The 21,365-nt window shown below is 45.8% G+C and overlaps 5 protein-coding genes across 5 annotated transcripts in view; 3 read left to right on the top strand and 2 right to left on the bottom strand.

Moving 5' to 3' along the window:
• The window catches only part of LOC126568841 (dolichyl-diphosphooligosaccharide--protein glycosyltransferase subunit STT3A), a 129,214-nt gene that overhangs the window by 30,658 nt on the left and 77,191 nt on the right, over positions 1–21,365 (bottom strand). The window lies entirely within an intron of this gene.
• Positions 335–1,647, top strand: LOC126563624 (GATOR complex protein NPRL2). The gene is made up of 2 exons (XM_050220272.1): positions 335–537; positions 642–1,647. Exons 1-2 carry the CDS (start codon positions 335–337, stop codon positions 1,630–1,632), a joined length of 1,194 nt encoding a protein of 397 aa, XP_050076229.1. The 3' UTR covers positions 1,633–1,647.
• Positions 2,973–3,933, top strand: LOC126560657 (putative pterin-4-alpha-carbinolamine dehydratase). Its single transcript, XM_050216618.1, has 3 exons — positions 2,973–3,191; positions 3,364–3,471; positions 3,613–3,933. The coding sequence occupies exons 1-3, from the start codon at positions 2,973–2,975 to the stop codon at positions 3,913–3,915; spliced, it is 630 nt and encodes a 209-aa protein (XP_050072575.1). The 3' UTR covers positions 3,916–3,933.
• Positions 6,430–11,742, top strand: LOC126556317 (ATP-binding cassette sub-family D member 3). Its single transcript, XM_050211565.1, has 8 exons — positions 6,430–6,544; positions 7,080–7,192; positions 9,378–9,568; positions 9,886–9,983; positions 10,061–10,524; positions 10,596–10,693; positions 10,766–11,254; positions 11,329–11,742. The coding sequence occupies exons 1-8, from the start codon at positions 6,432–6,434 to the stop codon at positions 11,740–11,742; spliced, it is 1,980 nt and encodes a 659-aa protein (XP_050067522.1). The 5' UTR covers positions 6,430–6,431.
• On the bottom strand, positions 14,599–17,786 carry LOC126557525 (nuclear transcription factor Y subunit gamma). The gene is made up of 3 exons (XM_050213334.1): positions 16,821–17,786; positions 15,034–15,213; positions 14,599–14,943 (listed from the first exon to the last, which is right to left on the bottom strand). The coding sequence occupies exons 1-3, from the start codon at positions 17,784–17,786 to the stop codon at positions 14,599–14,601; spliced, it is 1,491 nt and encodes a 496-aa protein (XP_050069291.1).

The following is a 21,365-nucleotide window of genomic DNA, read 5'->3' as shown; positions in this document are numbered from 1 at the left end:
TTTAATGAACACAGAATTAGAATCCATACACTCTTAACCAGCGGCACGTGTAAACGCTACTCGCGCTTGTTATGACATACAAATTCCGTATGCGTGTCTTCTTCAGTTGTCAGTGTAGGAAATGCATATTTTTTCCTGTTTTTTTTTTTAGTTCTTGTAATAACTTTTCCGTGATGTGTTTGTTATGTTGTTGTAATTGTTAAAGAAATTAAAAAATAAACCCCATCCACCATCGTTCCGTGGTAGCAATGGAACGGGAGCAATTGCTGCGCGAGGTAGTCAAGTCGAATGATCGACTTGTCGGTAATGTGCGTGTCCAATTGTATGTGTTGTAATGCGATGCTTTGTTTTGCAACCCAAGGCTAGTAAGATTAAGGATGGTCCTATTCGCTGCATACTGCTCAGCGAGTTTCATGTGGTGGCGGGCTCGAAGATCAGCTGTCAGGTACCGGAGAACTTCATCACCAAGGAAATATTTGACTCCATTAGGACCTACATCATACCGAAACCACAGCTACAGCGATGTATTTTAACAATGTAAGGACACTTCTGCACTCGGGGGGATGGAGAGGGATGGGAGAAAGTTTGGGGATACATTTTTGGCAGACTCAAGTTTTTTGGCTTCACTGCTATCTTTACAGCAATACATTGGGCCACAAGGTGATCGGCTATCCTGTGCGCATCAATCACGTGCGCTATCAACGGAACTTTTTTTACTTCAATTTGTGTTTTGTGTTCGACTCGTGGTCACGCACGGTACAGTACGAGGCGGTAGTGAAAAAGCTGTCCGAGTATCTGCTCATGATGGAAGAAGAAGGTTCATTTTTATCCAATGCAGAAAATAATAGCAACATAAGCAATTTGCTCGCCTGCATACTGCGCGACCTTAATCAGCGTCAGGTAGCGACGATTGTGGAGGGTGACACTACCATCTATCTGAAGATAGGGCGGCTCAAATCGGATCCACCGGTCGTGCAGGACCACCAAGTGCCACTGCTCTGCCGAGGGTTCGAGGACACCGAACTAGACTCATGGGATCTAACCACGCAGCAGGTACTTCCTTTTATCAACGGTATCAACCACGTGGCGCGCATCGCAGCGGAAGCGGATGTCGAGAATCAGCTGGTAAAGTCGTGCATACAGAACCTAGTCTACTACGGTGTAATGCAGCTGCTGCCACTGCTCAAGTACAGCAACGTGTACATGTGTACGCGCGAGCTGCAAAAACTTACCCGCGATCGCACGCTCGCCGACGAATGTCGCCGGTACGTGCAGCTGCAGGTACACGCAGAAAAGGTCGACACCACCGTACGGCTGCCGAGCCTGTTCAACATACTGCAGCTGTACTCGCAGATGACGCACGGCGTTACGCTGCGTTCGCTCTGCCAACGGCTTTGCCCGCGCGACAACAGCATCGACGAACGGAAGCTGGTGTCGTTCGGGCTGCAGCACAATCTGATCCGCTGCATAAATAAATATCCCATCTACACTGGCTCGCTACCGACACCGAAACACAAGTTGTACACCGGACTGAACAGTTTGGACGAGATCTGTTGCAAGACGGGACTGTCACCGAGCCGGATTGAGCAAGAGATCGACATGGACTCGAACGTGACCGTCATTTGGAAGTAATTTGAATGTACTATAATTTCTCGGAAATCCTCACACAGCTTACTCTATGTGTGTGTATTTGGGTTGATGCCGATGGTGTGCACCATTGTGTTCTATTTGTATCTTATTTAATTATCATCTGTGTTGTGTATTTTACATTTCTATCTTGTTTCTGAAATTTTTAAACACGTATTTTTAATTATTTTCTTTTTAGTGTTAATATTATGTTATGTGCATGTTACAAGTATAGTTCACATATTCCAGCTCACTCCAAAGGTGACGTGCAAAAAAAAAAGATAAACGAGATGTTCAAGTGCAATTACCATTTAACAGAGATTACGAAAGCCATAGGGCCAGTTGCGAGGTATAAATTATTTGAAATAAGTGTTTGTTTTACCATTATGAAGTTAATTATTCCCATTATCAAGGAACATGGATGTGCAGAAAAGCGATTCCTACAATCATAGCATGTTCCTGCTCAGTTCTCTCATACAGTTCCGAGCATTGGTCTGCTCAGGGAAGCATGAGATATTAGTATGCAGCAAAACAATCATTGGCTGTTTAGGTTAAAAATGCTATAGCAAGAGAAATAAATAAGAAAAAATACCAAAAAAAAAAGTCGATAAACTTCCATATCACGTAGCATTTTTTACATTCGATAATTTGCAATACACTAGTAAGATACTTTTATATACAATTTAGGCAAGTGTTGATAATTGAGCCAGCTTCAGTGTCACTTCGCAGGAGTTGGTGGAGAGTAGTTCTTACAAACTCTGCTAACGCTAATGTCTAGTAGTTGTAGCATCTTTTTTTACAATTGTATTAGTCAATCGAAGTAGTAGTAGTAGAGATTTACATAATATTTTGCATTAACATAAGATACCTTTAAGGATGTAAAATAAACATTAATATGCATTTGCATGCAGCCATTTCAAAAATATCTTATCTGATTATCTGATACTTTAGCACAGGTAGTCAATTTTTTTGCAGCATTTTATCATCAGGGATTAATAGCTAGTTGGTCTTGAATACACGATGACTGGTAAAAGCCCTCCGATAGAGGAGTTTCTTCAAATGACGACATCTCTCCGTTCATAATCGCGTAACTAAACGGTGAGTTCTTTTTTTATAATGATGTCCTTCTAACTCTGGATGTGTTTCACCTAATTTTATCGACTTCTGGCTCTATTTAAAAAATAGGGTTGGTTGGAAGTCAGCGACACATTCCAACGGCTAGTTTGAACCAGATACGAAGTTAATTGTCAGCGATGAACTTGTCAACGAGCTCTGCTAACAACATAGAGTTGTAATAACAAATTAACTCAGTAGTGCGCTAACACTAAAGTAAATCAGTAGAGAGCATGTTACCACGTCTAGCCACAAAAATAGGAGGACCAGTGCTGCGATTTTCCACCGATAGATTATCTTTGGCCGGGCCGTCCTTTATCACGAAACCGTCTCAAGGTGTAACCGGGTGTACCGAGATGTTGCTGTTTGCTCGCCAGATCAGATTCATCTCACAGCATTGGGGAGTCAGCTGCTATCGCCACACCAATACCACCAACACAGCAGTAGTAGTGGTAAGCGTAACTAGCCAGCACGCATTCGCGTTGTTTATTACCCCCAGCCCAGCATCAAACCCCTTCTCCCTCACATCCTTTCCTTGAGCCAACCTTCTAAGACGGCCATTCACTTTCTACAGTAGCCCGTGTAACAATCTCCATTTTTATTCCACTCGTTACATTCCCAAAGCGCAGTCATACGTCAGTGCTCCGGAGCGACAACGGCAGCCAAAATCGAACGAAACCCAGCATTCCCACTCGCCTATTTTCGAGAAGCTCCGTTATCAGCAGAAAGATGGTAAGTGGTTGCTGCGATGACCTTTCGGCGGTGGTTTTTTTTTGTAGCTGTTGGGAGCTACAGGTGGCCGTCTAATACAAAGTCGCCCCTTTAAAGTAATGAAGAATCGCGTTTCGTTTTGTTTTCCGGCGTCCTTAAAAGGTGGTTAAACTAACTGAGGAACAGCGTACGGAGCAGCTGAAACCGCTGTTCGCAACCGGCTGGACCATGGTCGAGGGCCGTGACGCTATCTACAAGGAGTTCCTGTTCGGGGACTTTAACGAAGCGTTCGGGTTTATGACGCGCGTCGCACTGAATGCGGACAAGATGGACCACCATCCGGAATGGTTCAACGTGTACAACAAGGTCCAGGTGACGCTCGCTACCCACGACTGTGGTGGTTTGAGCGAGCGTGATGTGAAGTTGGCCCAGTTCCTGGACAAGGTAGCCACTGTTGCTAAGTGAAACTTTATTTTCATGGTATCGCTGCTTGTGAGCGGTCGCTGTATGAGATGCATGAGGCAGCCACGATGAAGCAGAAAGAGGAGAAGAAAAAAAAACTTGAAACTTAAGGCAAACAAGCCAACATAGCTAATAAATGCAATGCGATCTGATACATGTTTTATACATTTGATCCGTAATTTTCATTCAGCAGAAAGGGGATGTACGTAAATTTTTCCTGTTGCAAATCTACAAATCATTCAAATAACTCATTTTTAAATTGAATTTTTAAAAACACAAACCCTGAAGAAATCCTCAAGAAATAGGAAAACGTTCAGATTTACATAAAAATGAACGTAATGTAACATTTTACGACAAAACTAGTTTGACAGCTGACTGTACCATTGTGCATTAATCCGTACAGTGTGCAAGAGTACGATGGTAAAGCGGTTTCCATGCTAAGCAAGAGAGAAATGGCACGATCGGAACATAAGTAAACAATTGTGCGCACCCGCCTGATACCGGGTTTACAGTGGAGAACAATGGATGAATACTCGGAGTGGAATCGGATGAACTATGCAGGGTTGAATAGACCATTTCGCACGCGAGGCCGATAGGATTGAGTTGAGGATTTTTTTTTTCGTTTATTTGTAGAGGCTTTGAGTCTTAGAGACTACATTCGCCTCTAAAAGTTGAGAATCAATGAGAGACAGAGGAGTAGAGGAGTAGTTCTGTTACTTTGACAATATAAACCAAAGTGGATAAAGAGACTAGGTGGGCTCATAGCTTTGACACCTTGGCCACATTGAATGAGAGTTTCGCAGGAGTGGGTTCGATTTCTTCTTTCTACAGCGCATATTTCAACTCGTTCGGGACGAGCCCACCTAGTCTCTTTACCCAATTTGATATAAACGGCGAAATCGGAAGGCGCATTGTTCAGGGGAATCGTGCCTACTACGGACTCCACCAACTCCTGCGATCCAGAAGACCCGGACAATACTGATACGTCCGGTAGTCCACTAGGGTCACGAGTCCTGGACATACTGAAGACGCCAATGCACTCATCATTTTCGAACGGCGGGCGGCTAAGGACTATATTAGGGGGTGTGTGCGAGCAGGGCGTGTGGTAAAAAGAATTAACCAAGAGCCAGCTGAGCTGTTTGACGGTGCTGATATCCTGACGGTAGTCAAAGCCGGAAGGATACGATAGTTGAAGCATGTGATGATGATACCGGACTCATGCCCCAACAGGAAGGTGCTCGTCAGCAACTCATTTGGCACGAGGCGTACAGTTTTTGCATGGGCCTGTCAAAATTTTGTATGGTATTTGAAAGATAACAGAAGCTTCCGATTTTATTTAAAAGGTAGGAAAATGTTCGGAAACCATGCGAGAAATCGGAACGATGGAGCTGTGCAACCAGCCTGAGGTACTTGAGTGATTTTATTTAATTTATTGTTGTTTGGAATACATCGAGCGAAAATTAAACCAAAACGGGAACATAGCAATCGAAGTTTTAAGTTAAAAATAATTTAAAAATTTACGAACTTCATTGTCAGCAGGGTTAAAAAGCATTCATTCACCGGGGTTCATCCATGGTTCGCGATGAACGTTTGACAGGTCGATGTGTTCGGCAATAGCGACGGACAGAGCGGACGTGCGGAGTTGTGTTTTCGCTTGAATTTTGATTGAAAAGTGTGGCCGAGAAGGTGGCGTGTTGTTGTTCCCGTTTTTTCCGTCGGTAGGTTTGATGGTCGTAGATTTTCCAGCTTTTGCATTCTTGTCCAACAACGCCACCATTGCGCATTGTAATGGCCTAGTGGCAGTGTTTTTCTTGTGTTTGTGCGTGATGAAATGTTGGTGCTGCATGTACTAATAGTTGCAATATTGAATGGGCAAAGGTTGTCCTCCCCCACGGGAGTGCAACTCCAAGTGGTAGTGTCGAAAAAAAAAAGAACGACAAATTCGTGAAAGTGGCCTCTAGCGTAGGGAAAGCAAGCAGTGTAGAAACGACTCGGCTTCATCTATTGTACGCTTTCACACACTCACCTTGCTCTATGTGTGTTTTTTTTTGTTTATTATAGGTGTTAGTGGGATAGAGACAACCCCCGTGCCTGTGTACGTGTGTCTCCGTGTGTTTGTGGACAATCTTGCTTCATCAGTGGCAGGTAATCGTGGATCATAACACCGCGCGCTAAGGGTTGGTCTTGTTAGACCGTTCCACGACCCGATTCACAGCTCATCATCATCACTGTGTCGTCGTCGTTTCGTCGTTTAACAAAGCAGACCGTCTTTCGCTGACGGCGGGGGAGTGTGGCAGCTTGAAAAGGGTGTGACACGATAAAAGCGGGTTAGCACATGTAAATCCACACCAATCAACCAGCACAGTTTTGCGTCCGATCATCCCGACCCCGACACAAGGCACGCACACACTCATCACCAATTCGGACCAGACCGATCAACCCGGGAAAACCACCAAGTGAGCTGCTCCGATCAACTGTTGTCGAGGCCATATAGTACCCTTCCGCCCAGAAAGAGAAGGATGGCACCAAATCTGAGCAAGCTGCTGGCGAACCAGAACGCCGTAGTCGGTGTTGCCGGATGTACCGCTGCCGTCTGCATCATACTGTACGGTAAACAGATCCACAAGAATCGGTAAGTACCTTGGGCATGGAACCGGTTTGGTAGTCGAGCCTCAAGTTCAAGGTTTCTTCGTAATTGTACGCACCAAAGTAACCACACTCGTGCAATGTACCATAGTGATGGGAGTTACGGAGGGCAACCACGGTTCCGGAGCTGGCTCCGATATCAACGGTTTCGGAGTTGGCTCCAATTTCAAACCACGGCCCTCACCCACAGTGTTAACCAATCCGTAAATCGATACCCGCAAAAAAAAAAAACTAGGAGCCGTAAGTTCGGGAGCTGCAGGCTCCGGAACCGGTTCCAGGCACCGAAGCCGTTTTTCCCACCACTAATGTGCCACCAGGTTTGTGGTGTGCGTCAAGTACCAGTTTGAGAGCTTAGGAATTTTCCCGCTACCGGTATAATGGATGGGCCATGCAATACTATCCCCCCCACCTTATCCGGATCCGGCGAGTGTGGTTACGTTGATTAGTGCATAATACTGAATCTCCGATTCACTCTCACTTCATTCCGTTTCTCTTCCCCACCGAAACCCGGCTTTACCCAGCAAGCAGCGACCGGAGGATGAGATACAGTATCTAATCAGCGACAAAAAGGAAAAGCGCAGCCCGAAGGCCCATGTCAATGCCGTTTTCTTCAACCAGCTGCGCGCCCTATTAGGTAAGTGAGGGTGAGGCAATCCGTGTGCATACTACCATGCCTCGGATGACCTAGATGGTGGTGGTGGTGGTAGTGGTAGTGGTGGTTGTGCACTAGCGTGAAAATTTTAAAATCGAAACATACGCTGGGAGTGTATTGAGTAAAATTCTCCTATGTCACGATCATTATCTTTAGTAGCTTTTTAGCAACATCATACTGATTTATTTCGCTGTCTGCGATGATGTAGTTGAGCCGTTAGCGACCCCGAAACATTCACCGGAGGAACGCCTCCACGTGCCCAGAAGTCAAGGAAGTCAAACATGACCGACCGAAACCACTCAAGGGATATGCAGTGCCAAAGCACAAGAAGCAGCAGTTAACGCTTTGATCTCTAACTCACCCAGATCTTGATGTTCAAGGGTGTTTTTGTTTGGTCATCGTTGTGCCAAAATTGGTAGACTTTGCAAAATCGGTAACCTTAACCCCCGGAAGCTTACCAAACTCGGCAAAAATTGATTACGGTATGTCATCAGATAAGAAGCGAACGCTTCTAAGGTAGGCTGGCATCGAAGAATCGTACGATTAACGGAGCCGATTACAAAGTCCAACTTTTCGGTTTTTAATACATTTTTTTTACCAAACCTCTATGTCACTCTCGGTGGAAGGGAAGGTTACGCAGACACCACACGGTTACGCGTGTTTGCTATGAATACTTTGAACCCTTGTGCGAACCAATTTCCCACATCCCTATCGATTGATAGTGGGGTGTTTTTTTTCGTTGTTTCTTGCGGTGTGTGATAGCACACACGCACAGAGCGATAGTGTGTAGCAATGAATAATGCACAAGAATTTCGCTTCCAAGGTGTGTGTGTCCCGCGACTACACCGTGGCAGTTAAGTGTGTTTTTTTCTTCAAGGGATTAATTAAAGATTCTTGAATAGAGGTATCGTGGTGCAAGTCGCGGTACAGGTCAAACCTCCTGCGTTAATCTGAATCGACTATTTGAATGCACATACAGTACGACCCAATAGGAGAACATGATACAAATCCGCATACCATGCGGCTAGCTAGCTGTGCTTGTGGTGACAGGTGAAGTCTGGTAGATTTGATGAGTTGAGCAGCCACCCATTGAGGATGGGTATCGAACCCTACTACTGACTATTTCTTCAGAAAGAGTGACTATCTAGCTATACAGATCGATGAAGTCAAGGAAGCCAGACATGGTACACCAAGAATTCCTACAGTCCTAAAGAAGCAGATGACTTTGGATGCTCATCACACACATTAGCAAATAAGTAAAACACTAGCCATATGCGGGGTCGGTACAACAACTTTTTTTTCGTCGCAAGTCTACGTTAATCTTGCAATTCATTGTTTATCTAAGCTCGTTGAGTTGTTTCCAACTATTAAAAGTTCGCATTGACGTAAATACCCTCAAGAAATGAGGGAGATAGGCTAAGGAATGATTTTCATTTTTTGTTTTAGTTTGTGTAAATGAGAGGAACAGCCAGAATCCAGATTTTTTTTTTCTCGTTTTGTTTTGACGTCTTCTTTTGATTGAACCCAAGACTCATTGTGGTCAACTGACCACTGTTTGAAGATTTGTTTAACGTGGAGGGCCTGGTTTGAGGCCAAAAAACGAGGTCAGAAATTGTAGGTGAATATTTAAAGAATTGTATTTCATGAGGCGAGTCTAGCTCATTTAGGGAAGCCAGAAAGCTAGTACTCTCGATGTTGAACAAGAAGAAACATAAAGCTTCTGTGTATCAATTTTACCCTGCTTAATTCTACCATCTCCAATTCAGGCCGCTCGTTTTTACCAGTTGGTAGATTAGATATTTGAATTGAAAGTTTACTTTCAACGTCTCAAAGTAGCAATCTGAAAGTCTTTGGCACGCGGAGTATCCTATAATATAAAAACTTTGCGCACACTTTCTTCATGGTCTAATATATCGATTCTTCACACCTACCCGTACGAAGGTCATCTACATTGACCGAGTGGACAATTTATTACTACAGACCTAATTTAAATTTCACCATCCACTAAATCCGCAACCTTCTCCATCCACCGAGCGACACCTAATTGCAAAATGAAGCAAATCGTTCCGTGCTTCAGCTACAGTTCTTTATTTTTTTTCCATCTTTCTCGACTAACATGGCGTGCTGGACACGCCTCAACTACATCAACCCGAACCCGGCATAATAGGCATCATCATCCCGAAGGCATGGAGCGTCGAGAACGGATTGCTGATCGTGATTGCTTTGTCGCTGATTGCCCGGTCGGTAAGCGATATCTGGATGATACAGAATGCGACGGCGATCGAGAGCACAATCATTACGATGAACAAGACGCAGTTCCGGACGGCGTTGGTGAAGTACCTTTCGGCCCTACCCGCGGTAAGTGTTTTGACGGTGTGGAGGCAAGGAAGATAAAGAGTGTGGTTCGATGTGTGAGCACTATTGCAGTGCAGATTTGTCACTGGGTGACTTGCGTGTGTGGTTGTGAAGTTCAATGTATCGTTGTTTTTTTTTCATGGCGGATGTTACGAATCTAATCGCATAAGTGTTACCAACCCGTATCCTATACATTATTGCAGAGTTATTCGATCGGAAAATAAGCGTCTAGATAATCTGAGACTTCTGCAACTTGCAAACAAATATCTTCTAATTGTAATTCGCACTTTATGTTAATATAAAATTTCTTTCTTTCATAGATCGCTGTCGTTAACAATGTCCTGAAATGGAGTATAGGTGAGCTAAAGCTTCGCTTCCGAACGAATCTGTCGCAATATTTATACAACGAGTACCTGAAGTAAGCATCGCATCTCCCTCCGACGAATCGATAAAACAAAAGATCTGACAAATATTCCATCCCCTTTTTTTCCTCAGAGGATTCACCTACTACAAAATGTCAAATCTGGACAACCGGATAGCGAATGCGGACCAGCTGCTGACGACGGACATTGACAAGTTCTGCGAGAGCGTCACTGACTTGTACTCGAACATCTGCAAACCTCTGCTGGACATCGTTATTTACGTGTACCGGCTCACGACCAATCTGGGCGGCACGACGCCCGGCATCCTGCTGCTGTATCTGTTCTTCTCCGGCGTGTTCCTCACCAATCTGCGCAAACCGACCGGTCGGCTGACGGTGATGGAGCAAAAGCTGGAGGGTGAGTTCCGGTACGTGAACAGCCGATTGATAACTAACTCGGAAGAGATCGCCTTCTACAAGGGTAACAATCGCGAGAAGCTAACGATACTGGCGAGCTTCAACAAGCTTGTGGCACACATGCGCAAGTTCCTGGAGTTCCGCGTCGGTATGGGCATCGTGGACAATATGGTGGCTAAATGTAAGTGCAGTCGGAGCAGCAGATAAGCGGAAGAACTCTAGAGATAATCTTTGTTTCTTTTTGCGTGGCAGATATTGCAACTGTGGTTGGGTTCTATGCCGTGTCACTTCCATTCTTTGAGAAGGACCATCCGTTGCTCACGGGAAGCCAACAGAGTGAGCGGTTGAGCGTAAGTTGTCTTTAGACTGACGGTACGTAAGAGTGTTAATGAAGGACTTCCTTCGTTGTCAACTTTCCACAGCGATACTACACGTTCGGACGAATGCTGGTGAAGCTGGCAGAGGCGATCGGTCGGTTAGTGTTGGCCGGGCGAGAAATGTCCAGACTTGCCGGATTCACTGCCCGAATGACCGAACTGACGGTGGTACTGAAGGACCTCAATTCAGGTCGATACGAGCGCACGATGGTGAACAATTCGGCTATCGCAGACGCCGGCGACATCGGTCCCGGTATGGGGCTGCTCAAGTTCCAGGACAATTTGATCAAGTTCGACCACGTACCGCTGGTGACGCCAAACGGAGACGTACTGGTGAAGGACCTCACGTTCGAGGTCAAGTCGGGCATGAATGTGCTCGTCTGTGGACCGAACGGTTGTGGTAAGAGCAGCCTGTTCCGCATTCTTGGCGAGCTATGGCCAACGTGGGGCGGCAAGGTAACGAAACCACCGGCCGGCAAACTGTTCTACATTCCCCAGCGACCGTACATGACGCTTGGTTCGTTGCGTGACCAGGTAGGTGTTAATTGATGGGTTCATGAAGCGTATGTAGCTACCATTCACCATGCCCTCCCGCTATTGTTTCGCAGATTATTTACCCGCACACGCATCAGGAGATGAAACGCCGCGGCAAAACGGATGCCGATCTGCTCAAATATCTCGATCTGGTACAGCTCACCTATCTGCAGGTGCGCGAAAAGGGACTGGACGCGATCGAGGATTGGATCGATGTTCTGTCCGGTGGTGAGAAGCAGCGCATTGCGATGGCCCGCCTGTTCTATCATAATCCCCAGTTCGCCATCCTGGACGAGTGTACGTCCGCTGTGTCGGTGGATGTCGAAGGCAGTATGTATGAGTACTGTCGTATGGTCGGTATCACGCTCTTTACCGTGTCGCATCGAAAGTCGCTCTGGACGCATCACGACTACTACCTCAAGTTCGATGGGCACGGTGCGTACGAGTTTGGCCCGATCGAAGGCACACAGGATCAGTTTGGATCTTAACTGTGGCGCCAGTAGTCGAGATTGAACATATTTGCACAACGCACACGCAGGGTTTGTGTTTTTTTTTTAATTTTTATTGTTTGTGGCTATGTATCATTCATCGTATGATTGTTTCGCTGATATGTGGGTAAAGCCGCACACAAACACACAGAGGTAGATGCAAACGCTGCATGCAAACTGCAAGATCGCTTTGTTTGCTCCGGTGTCAACTGCGGATTAATCTGGAGTCTATCGGGGATTTAACTTTTCAGATTCATAACCGCATCTTTATGGACCTCTGTGTGTGATGCGTGTGTAAAAAAGATAGATAAGAAGAGAGTAGGAAATGGAGTAGGGATATATAGATTTGCGTGAATTATGCGAATGTGATGTGTGACTACACGAAGGCTCCGCAAGCGCAAAAGAGTTATGGACAATCGATCGGGTATTTTCCTTTCTTTTATTTGTTACTAGATTACCGGTTTTATAAAAAAATAATACGTAATGATGTTTTATTACCACTTCTTCCTCCTTTGCAATAACCAGTTTAAGTCGTTTTTCTTGTCTTTTGTTTGTGGTAGGTGTTTGTTCTAGTACACGGGTGCAGGAAACCTTTTTTTTTTAAATTAAATATGTAATTAGTAAAACTCCATTAAATGTATACATTGCAGCAAGTACGGATGAAGTAATAGCTGGGCATTGGGTGAGGTATGGTATCTGTTAAAGTAAATTTGTTTATTATTTAAATAACTCACGTATTTCGTTGTTCACAACACGTTTACTCATGATCATTCCAAAACGATCGTTATGCTGTGGACCGATACGTGCTTGCATGTAGTCATGAAACCTGTCCAGAGCGTAATATACACATCGATTATAAAAGCTTTTACTTTCGGTTCGTTTATTTGCTAGTGCTCTTTTTATTAGTGGCGCGAATGGCAGGCAGCAGGTAATGAAAATACAAAACCAATTCAATATAAAACTAGCGCATTGGCGTCGGACAAATGTCGCAAAGGTTCCGAAATAGGGGTGGGCCACAATAATAGTTACGTTTTGGAGAAATTTTTTACTGAGTTGCTGTACAAGTTACATGGTTTGAGATCCTGAACCCTAAGTATTGGATTTAGGAGCAATGAACGAAGGCAAAGCTTCTCGGCGGCTTAAGTCATAATGTTGTCGACAATCGTTACTCCAGATAGTAATGGAACTGCCCAGAAGATAGCAAAAAGGCGAGAGTCCCGCACTACTTCCATAATTTTCGAATGGCAGCTACTAAGAACTACATACATCTGGCGATGTATGTGTGTGACAGGAGAGCGTGTGAAGAAGGCAAGCATAAACCACGAGTTTGCTGAGCTGATATCCTGCAATGTTCAATGCCGGAAGTGAAGATCTCGGGGACCTTGAGGCGCAAGAAGAAAAATCAACGACTCTTTCTCTAGGTAAAGTGCTTGTAAGCAATACATCGCCTTACGCCGCTCGCCACCTAATAAGGCTAATCGGCAAAACACTATCTGGGCAAGTAAGTGTTGTTGAGTCTTAACAACGAATATATCCATAAAATTTACTGATTCTCTTTTATTACTTATGTTTAGAAATTAGCCGATCGAGCTGGCTTTGCTTTACGCTTTGTACAATCGTTATCGTTCTAAAGTTTTACATATAAAGTTTATTTACAATTGTATCATTTACACCCCTCCTTCTCTCTCTTTCTCTCTCTCTCTCTCTCTGTCTGTCTCTATTCATGCGCTTTCATGCATTTAAATAGCAGTGAAACCAATGATCTTTGCTTTTCTTTTCCTCTCGAAAGGAAATTGACTAAAACTCACGCCTTCTTTTACTGCGAATAAAAGAAAAGTATAATAAAATTGTGTAGCAAATCAAATCCTGTACACAAACAGCTTAACGCGCGGTGAGCAAGCACTACGTTTGTAGGTGAGTGCATCTTTTCCTGCCCTGCATCTTTGTACACACAATGAAATTGATAAAGTAAGAGAAGGTTGTTGCTATCCCTACCCTTACTGAGCATGTGACTGGTACTGTACACATATTTTTTTCAATTTGCGTCACATAAAACAAACGTCCACATTTTAAACAACAATTCAAACATCCCCCTGGAAGCGGAGAACTGAGTATCCAGCGACGGGTGCCCAGACCCAAACGTTTCATTGTTTTAGTGCCATAAGAAGCTGCAAAAGCATTCTCCGACATTTTGTTGTATTTTGAAGCCGTACGATTCTTTTAAACATGTGGACGCCTGTCGTTATTTGCCCGGATGTGTTTTGTTTTTGGCTTTTAATTTCCACACACCAAAATGTACCTTTCAAACTGACTCTCTCTAACACGACATAATAAAATTACATAAATTACATAATAAAAATGGAGCTACGCTAACCGTTATTGAAATACCTCCTATTCTTAAGTCAAACAAATCCTTTCTAAAATAAAAAATTGCTGGGTGGCTTAAAAAAATTGCAAAAATGTTACACTACTCGACAAAATTAAATAAAACTACTTGCTTAATTTAGTGCAGAGTATAATGCAAAAACGAATATTAAAAACAAAATAAATTTTTCTAATGTACGTACAATACTACGTTTTTCCCTTTATCTTGGCCCGAGTTAATGGTCGAGCATCTTGTAATTTCGTTTGCCAGTTCGCTAAAATGGTAGCTAACTTGTAGGCTTTTTAAAAAAAAGTAGAGTAGTAGCTGAGATTTGATCCCAAGTAAAAAATGCCACTTTGCGGGTCGCGCTGCTTAAACCGTTACCTTAACTCGAAATGTCACCTTTCATAATAACGTTTTTGGGGTAGTGAGGGTTATAGTGAATTCGTATTACGGTCCCTAATTCTCTAGCCCGTCACCGTTAATTTCAATTAATCCCTTTGGTGTTGTGGATGGTTGTTTTGTAGTTGCGATTGATGTTGGCTTTGTGTTGGTGGTGGATGATGTTGATTTTGTTGCGGCTGTTGCTGGGACGATTGCTGTTTCGACGGTTGCTGTTGTTGTTGCTGCTGTTGTTGCTGCTGTTGTTGCTGCTGCTGCTGCTGCTGCTGCTGCTGCTGTTGCAACTGCTGAAGCTGATTTGCACTCAGCAAGACCCCGGTCGGTCCCGTGTGTATTATCGTGGGACCGGTCTGCATGGGAGCCGTCTGTATGAAGATAGGTTGCCCAGCGTTCGTTGCACCACCACCGGTTCCAGCCGTACGTATAAAATTCAACTAGTTGCCGGGAGCATTTGAAAAGAGCGAATGTATCGTTAGCAAAGGTGTGTGTGTGTGTGGCTCGAAAACACTACTGGGATTACTTACCGGTATCTGCGTTATTTCACCGGTCGGTGTCATTACCTGTTGCAGTAGTTGAAGTGATTGGTTAGTAGATACGACCTGATTCGCTGTGGTTGTACTTCCATTTGCTACACCGCTAGCCGTAGCACCGGTACCACCATTCGCGAGGATTATACTCTGGCCAGTTGCAGTTTGTACCGTGGTCTACAAGAGAACGAAAAATGTAGTTAAATTTTTAGAAAAATGCAGTCATTGGCGCTAAATTTTGCCTGTAAGTTAGGAATTTTGACAGCGATGCTCATCAATTTTTGGCTCTAAGTCATACATTTTTGTTCCATACATGGGCATACATACAGTCATACATGGGCATGCTCAACTTCACGCACAGATTGCGAAAACTACTTCGGAAATTGTTTTAATTATACACCACGCTATCAAACTGAAGAAATAATTGAAGACTAAAAAAAAGTATTAGAATAATGTCAGTAAACTGTAGTGTAGTGTTCACCATGCGGCAAATCTTGAAGAAGATGGCAGTTGTAGGCAACTGTATAGCAGTTGAATACGTATGAAGAGATGGTCATAGGTTTTAAGGCCGCATATGATAGCATAGCCAAGGTAAAATTCTACGAGGCCATGAGCTCTTTTGGAATCCCGGACTAACTGATCATGCTTGTTAGAATGACCAACGTCACATGTCAGTTGAAAGTGGATGGAAAACTCTCGGGGTCCTTTGCTACCACCAAAGGCTTACGTCAGGGAGATGGGCTCGCCTGCCTCCTATTCAACTTGACGCTAGGGAGGGCCATCCGTGATTCGGAGGTGAAGCCTGCGGCTCTCCCAGGTAGCAGAGTCCTAACGAAGGATAGAGCACGCGGCAGAAAACCTTGAGTTGCAGATTAACGAGTCAAAGACCAAATTGATGGTGGCACCATCAACGGCCCTACTAAGAAATCCGGAACTACGTGGGAGTGATGTACGGATAGGTGACCCCAAATTTGAAGTCATCCAAAACTTCACCTATCTCGGGTCAAAGGTCAGCACCGAAAACAGCATAGAGACGGAGTTGCGCACTAGGATGCTGGCGGCCAACCGGTCATTCTACAGCCTGAGGAAACATCTGGGACTGTATCGTACCTTTATAGTCGCAGTACTCACATACGCCTCTGAGATATGGACCCTGTCCAAACCAGACGAAGCCCTCTTAGGAGCGTTCGAGAGGAAGATGCTCAGAAAGGATCATTGGCCCTGTATGTGTGGAAGGACAACGGAGGAGCCGCTACAACGACGTGCTGTACGAACTGTATGGCGACCTCACCGTCGTGCAGCGAATTAGGCTCGCCAGGCTCCGATGGGCTGGCCATGTTACACGCATGGCACCGGACCACCCAGGTCAGAAAGTCCTTTTGGACAGTGGAGACGTGGTAGGCCCAGATTGAGGTGGGGTGATGACGACGGCGCGGGACCATGAGTGATTCCGGATTCTGCTACGGCAGGCGCCTGATAAGTAAGTAAGTAAGTAGTGTTACGAACAAAACTTTAGTTTCAAAATTCTGTGAATTAAGCTGACCATGTTTAAATTGATGTTATACTTTATGTCTGCGAAAAAAATATTCATATTTTATACTTCAAAAGAAATTTACTTTCCATGTGTTAAGAGCTTGGTGGTTAAGAGCTAAAAATTGATGGCTCCGGGTAAAAGAAAATTATGAGCGCTATCAAAAATTCATGCCTTCTAGACAAAAATTCCTGACTCAGGACCAAAATTGGACAGCAATGACTGTCAATGAAAGCGGCTATGTAAGATTTACCGGCGTGGCTAGATTTTGTTGCTGTTGCTGCTGCTGCTGCTGCTGCCTGCTAAGCGTCGGTCCGGATGTACTTCCACTGCCACTACCGGAAGCAGCTTGCGTTTCCCCGCCCGAGGTCACATTCTTCGTCTGTTGTGTGGTGGTGGCTGACGGTACAGTGGCTGCCGTCGTTTGCACTAGCTGCCGATGACTGCCAGGCGCACCGATAACCGTCGCTAGGTCAAACACTGTACCAGCACCGTTCGTTAAAGCTCCGGCACTACCCTTGGCCGTTATCTTCTGATGTTGCTGCGCCAGCTGAAAGAAGTAATGCATGTCTTCGGAACCGTTCGTGCTACTGCTGTTACCAGCACCGTTGTCGGTGGTGGGAGCGGCTGTGGTCGGTGTACCACCCTCACCACCACCATCCGACCATTTCGTGTCGTACTCCTTCTTGTACACCTTCGTCTCTTCCCGCGGTACAATGTCGATAAGAAAATCGAACTGATCGTACTTGGTAATGGCCATCGCGATATCGCTCCGCTGTAACGTGCGCCGCTTGTTCTGCTCGGTTTGCACCCACGCCCGCAACGTGATCTGCCGGATAAAGATTTCGATCGCTTTCGCAAACAGGAGCGGCGCATCGGACGAGATCATCCGCACGTCCTCGTCCAGTTTCATGATTTTCTTGATGCGCGCCAACGGCAACAGTTGATTGCCGGGCTCAACGGTATCGATTGATTGTACCTCCCGCAGCACGTTATGCCAAAATCGGTGAATGTTGCGCTGGGAGTCGGTCAGCTGTTCCTTCTCAGCAAATGTTGCCGCTTCCTCGATGTTGCCGCCGTCGGATGCGATCGGGCTGCCGGTGGTGATGGTGGTGGCGCTGCTGCTGCTGGATGACGAGGTAGTGGTTGTAATGACCGAGCGTGGCGTTGTGACGGTGGTAGAAGTATCAACCACCTTCGGTTTCTTTGGCGTATCCATCGCCTCTAGGCAACGGCACACACGCTACACACAACGACGGTCGCCCACTATCGGTGTGTGATATGGTGGTGGTAGAAAGCGTTACAAACGAAGCAAAACGATTCGTTACGCGGCCGTAAAGGGCCCTTCTCTTTTTGTTGCCAAAAGGGCGAAGCAGTGTGACTCGATGCGAGTGAGCCTGTTTAGTGTGCAGCTGACGGTTGGCGGGGGAAAGCGACCATGCTTGGAGGGCAGGGGAGAGGAGAGTGGTGGGCGGGAGAAATTGTCCTAGGATTGTGAACTATCGTGCATACACCATAGACATACTTTGCCATCGAACCATCACAATCCGCCGTTCACACACACACACGCGCGCGCACACACACACACACAAAGCACGTAAACGTTGCTCGGATTCGCTACTATTATTATCCAATCACTATTCTATGGGGGGCGAAATCAGCGAATGGGAACCGTTCACCACTTATCGGTGTGTGCGCGTGTACCGGGCAGGATTCTGGAAATCTCGAACCACGGATGGAAACAACAACAAACCACTTTTTGTTTTGTATCGCTTGCCCCGGCAGATGCTTCCACTTCAGTACGTTTGATTGTATGCCAAGAAGTCTGGTTTGGCCACCGTGTTATTTACCACCCATCGCCGTGCCCAGTACCGGGCGCGCGAATTTCCCCAGCAATCCAGACAAAAGCGGGGAATTTGAGGGAAAGAGTTTATTGTTGCGGGTGCGGCTGTGGTTCCGCGGGTCTCCTCATCCCGGTAGGCGATCTGCACCTATCGTGCATGATGCGATGCTGTTTGCGGGTCCGCACAAACATTAGGCCACCGATATATGCCCACACATTTTCATCACACGGTCCAGCTTCCTCGGAGCCAGCTCGCGGCATTTCAAGCGACTCACGAATGGTTTCGTTGCGTGCGCGCTCGCACGTACGGATCGGAAAACCGCATCACGGTAGACACACGTACACAAACACACACACACACGCATTTGATCGTGCTCACCTGCAGCCGTGTACCGTCCTTTCCGGCCTGCGCCAATCGAAACACACTGATATTACCAATAGAAACGGTAGCCTGCAATGATTGGCCCAACATTTGCCACCGATTGGTTGTGACGAGCAGCCCAGCCGCACTGGGTTTCACACTGTTGTTGGCGTTCGCTTGCGTACCGTTTGTAAGCGCCGCGTCCGAGTGTTTGCGGTGTCCACTTTCCTTCGGCGAATCGTAACTTTCTGATCGGCAATGGGGCACAGCGGGGTAACGGTAATGTTTCGCATCGTTTTGCCAGTGGAAAATCAACGCCACCACCACGCCAGGAAGCGCCCTTCGACGGTAAACAGGTGATAAATATGTATGCGAACCCGTCAACCATGCGTTCTAAACGCACCGTACCGAAGCGGATGCTTATTTGACAGTTGAGCGCTTTACGCGAATCATTTGCGACGAATAGGAAGCGAGAAAATCCTTATTATCGTGGAGAGCGAGGATTTTCCGAAACAAAAAAAAAAAAAAAACAAAAAAAAAATACAACAACAACAAAAACAACAACCTTGTGTTGCGCTTACGGGAATAGATTTCGATATGCGGACAGGCAATGTGGCTCCCTTGTAGACATGCAACGGACGAAATGCAATGTTTATACTCCTTTCAACGAGCAGAATATTGCATATAAAGAGTCACCGACAGTGCCAGCGTTCTGGCTGCCCTGGAAAACGGCATCTCCAAAAGGCCCCTCTTCTCTCATACGACTCCTAGATTCGATAGCTGCATGGTCGACAATCGTTTTTTGCTGGTTTCCGGGTCATTCCGGAATCAGCGGAAACGAAAAAGCTGACAGTCTTCGACCAGCAGAAGCACAAAACGCTCTTTCCCGCCGAGTTGTCATCCGCTTTACCAACAGCATAGTCTTCTAACATTGAAACACCACGTGGCACAATCTAGACCTTAGCAACAAATTCCGCCCCATCAAGCATGATACGGCTTCATGGGAACAGGCCTATCCCGTCTTCGAATAGGTCATACACGTTTGTGATCTGTGGTATTGACATCACCGTCCACCACATCTTCATCGATGGTCATGGATACATGGACACACCAAGCCACCTGCCAACTAGACACCGATTACGCGACAATCCGATCACCCGATAAACTGCACCAGAACCGCCTTACTACAATGTTACGCATCAGCAATTTATACAGAGAAATTTAGGCAAAAGTTTAAACTTTTCACTATCCAAAATCGCAATAGCTTAGAGCAATAGTCTCAGAGAATCCGATTTGCAAACCGATTTGAAAGGTCGCCTTTGGAGGTTCTAAGCAGAAGTTCATCTTTTGTGCGAGCGGTAGTCTGGTGGGAGAGACGGTAGCGGTGCCAGTCTTTCACACGACTAGAACGTGTAGCGAATTCCAATAGGACCAGCATCCGCAGGGCTGACTATATCCCGTTACAGGTACAGTCAGCAGCGGGTCTAATGGTGGCCGGTGTAGAAGGCTACCTACAGACCCGAAAGCTACATCGTACAAGGCAGGACAACGGGGTTCAAATCCCATCCGAACCGTTCCACCGTAGTGAGGACTGACTATCAAACTGCGTGGTATCAGTAACTCCCTTAGACCTTACCTGTGGCGGTTTTAGCAGTTTGGAGACCCTAAGTGGAGTGGAAGTTGGAAACCCCCTTATCATATTGTAGCTGTTGTTCGGAGGGGAATGTGGAGGGGCGTGGGGGTTGTGAGTTTGGAGCCCCTTGCCACCTCAGGATCCCCTGCGGTCGCTCTGTCCGAGTACCATTAAACCCGCCACTGGACCTCAATCGTTCGCCCTCCGGTCGAACACTTTCGTTTTTGATTGGGCAGGCCCCAATATCCATCACGCCTAGCTCCTCTAAACAGCTTGAATTAGCAGTGGATACAATCAAGTCAAAGGAGTCGGCAATGTATGGCCAAGACCTCTCGAGCAGAAGCGGATCTAACGGTGGGACTTTGTAAAAGGGGCTGTGTGGAAAGTTCTTCTTACTTTGGACCCTTGGCCTTATTAGGCCCCAGATTTCTGAGATGCGGGCCCCATTAAAAGAAAGGATGTAGATGTAACATGTCAGTCTATTCCGCCTAGAGCCTCCAAAACGCTTGATCAGATCACTGCTCTCGAATGCCATAAAAGAAGAAGATTACTTACGTATGGCTGATGGAAACGGTCCAGTAAATCGGGGACGGTATAAAGTAATCAGAGAAGTGACGTAACAAAGTCGCTTGGATAGTGAGGACCTTCTGATGGTAAGGTGTTTTGGTAAATGCAGAGGTCCTTCTGGAAGAAGAGTTTCCTTGTTAGATTTGTACTAGGGACAGTTGAGATCTTTCAAAGACGAGTTCCCTTGGTTGATGAAACCCTCCACAGTCGCTGCGATTCTATAGACGAAGAGGTCTTTATCGGGTATCCACACTCAAGGGGATACTGAAGATGCCGATACCCTGACAATGACCAAAACTGGAAGGGTACATTGGTTTGGGTCGTGATGATACAGGTCTCGTCAGTAAGACTAAGTCCGATCCTACTCACGGTTGAGGTTTGATAAATGAGACTT

The sequence above is a fragment of the Anopheles maculipalpis genome, chromosome X (genome assembly GCF_943734695.1).
Source record: "Anopheles maculipalpis chromosome X, idAnoMacuDA_375_x, whole genome shotgun sequence".
Taxonomy (NCBI): domain Eukaryota; kingdom Metazoa; phylum Arthropoda; class Insecta; order Diptera; family Culicidae; genus Anopheles; species Anopheles maculipalpis.
Note: the sequence above shows the minus strand (reverse complement) of the source record. Positions and strands in the feature narration are given on the sequence as shown.

Coding starts and splice junctions, on each gene's coding strand:
- LOC126557525 (XM_050213334.1), bottom strand. CDS start 17,786: ATGGATACGCCAAAGAAACCGAAGGTGGTTGATACTTCTACCACCGTC. Junction 15,214..16,820: donor AACAAAATCTAGCCACGCCG/GTAAATCTTACA, acceptor GTTCTCTTGTAG/ACCACGGTACAAACTGCAAC. Junction 14,944..15,033: donor GTGAAATAACGCAGATACCG/GTAAGTAATCCC, acceptor CCCGGCAACTAG/TTGAATTTTATACGTACGGC.
- LOC126563624 (XM_050220272.1), top strand. CDS start 335: ATGCGATGCTTTGTTTTGCAACCCAAGGCTAGTAAGATTAAGGATGGT. Junction 538..641: donor CAGCGATGTATTTTAACAAT/GTAAGGACACTT, acceptor CTATCTTTACAG/CAATACATTGGGCCACAAGG.
- LOC126556317 (XM_050211565.1), top strand. CDS start 6,432: ATGGCACCAAATCTGAGCAAGCTGCTGGCGAACCAGAACGCCGTAGTC. Junction 6,545..7,079: donor AAACAGATCCACAAGAATCG/GTAAGTACCTTG, acceptor GGCTTTACCCAG/CAAGCAGCGACCGGAGGATG. Junction 9,569..9,885: donor ACCTTTCGGCCCTACCCGCG/GTAAGTGTTTTG, acceptor TTTCTTTCATAG/ATCGCTGTCGTTAACAATGT.
- LOC126560657 (XM_050216618.1), top strand. CDS start 2,973: ATGTTACCACGTCTAGCCACAAAAATAGGAGGACCAGTGCTGCGATTT. Junction 3,192..3,363: donor CCAACACAGCAGTAGTAGTG/GTAAGCGTAACT, acceptor ACATTCCCAAAG/CGCAGTCATACGTCAGTGCT. Junction 3,472..3,612: donor CCGTTATCAGCAGAAAGATG/GTAAGTGGTTGC, acceptor CGTCCTTAAAAG/GTGGTTAAACTAACTGAGGA.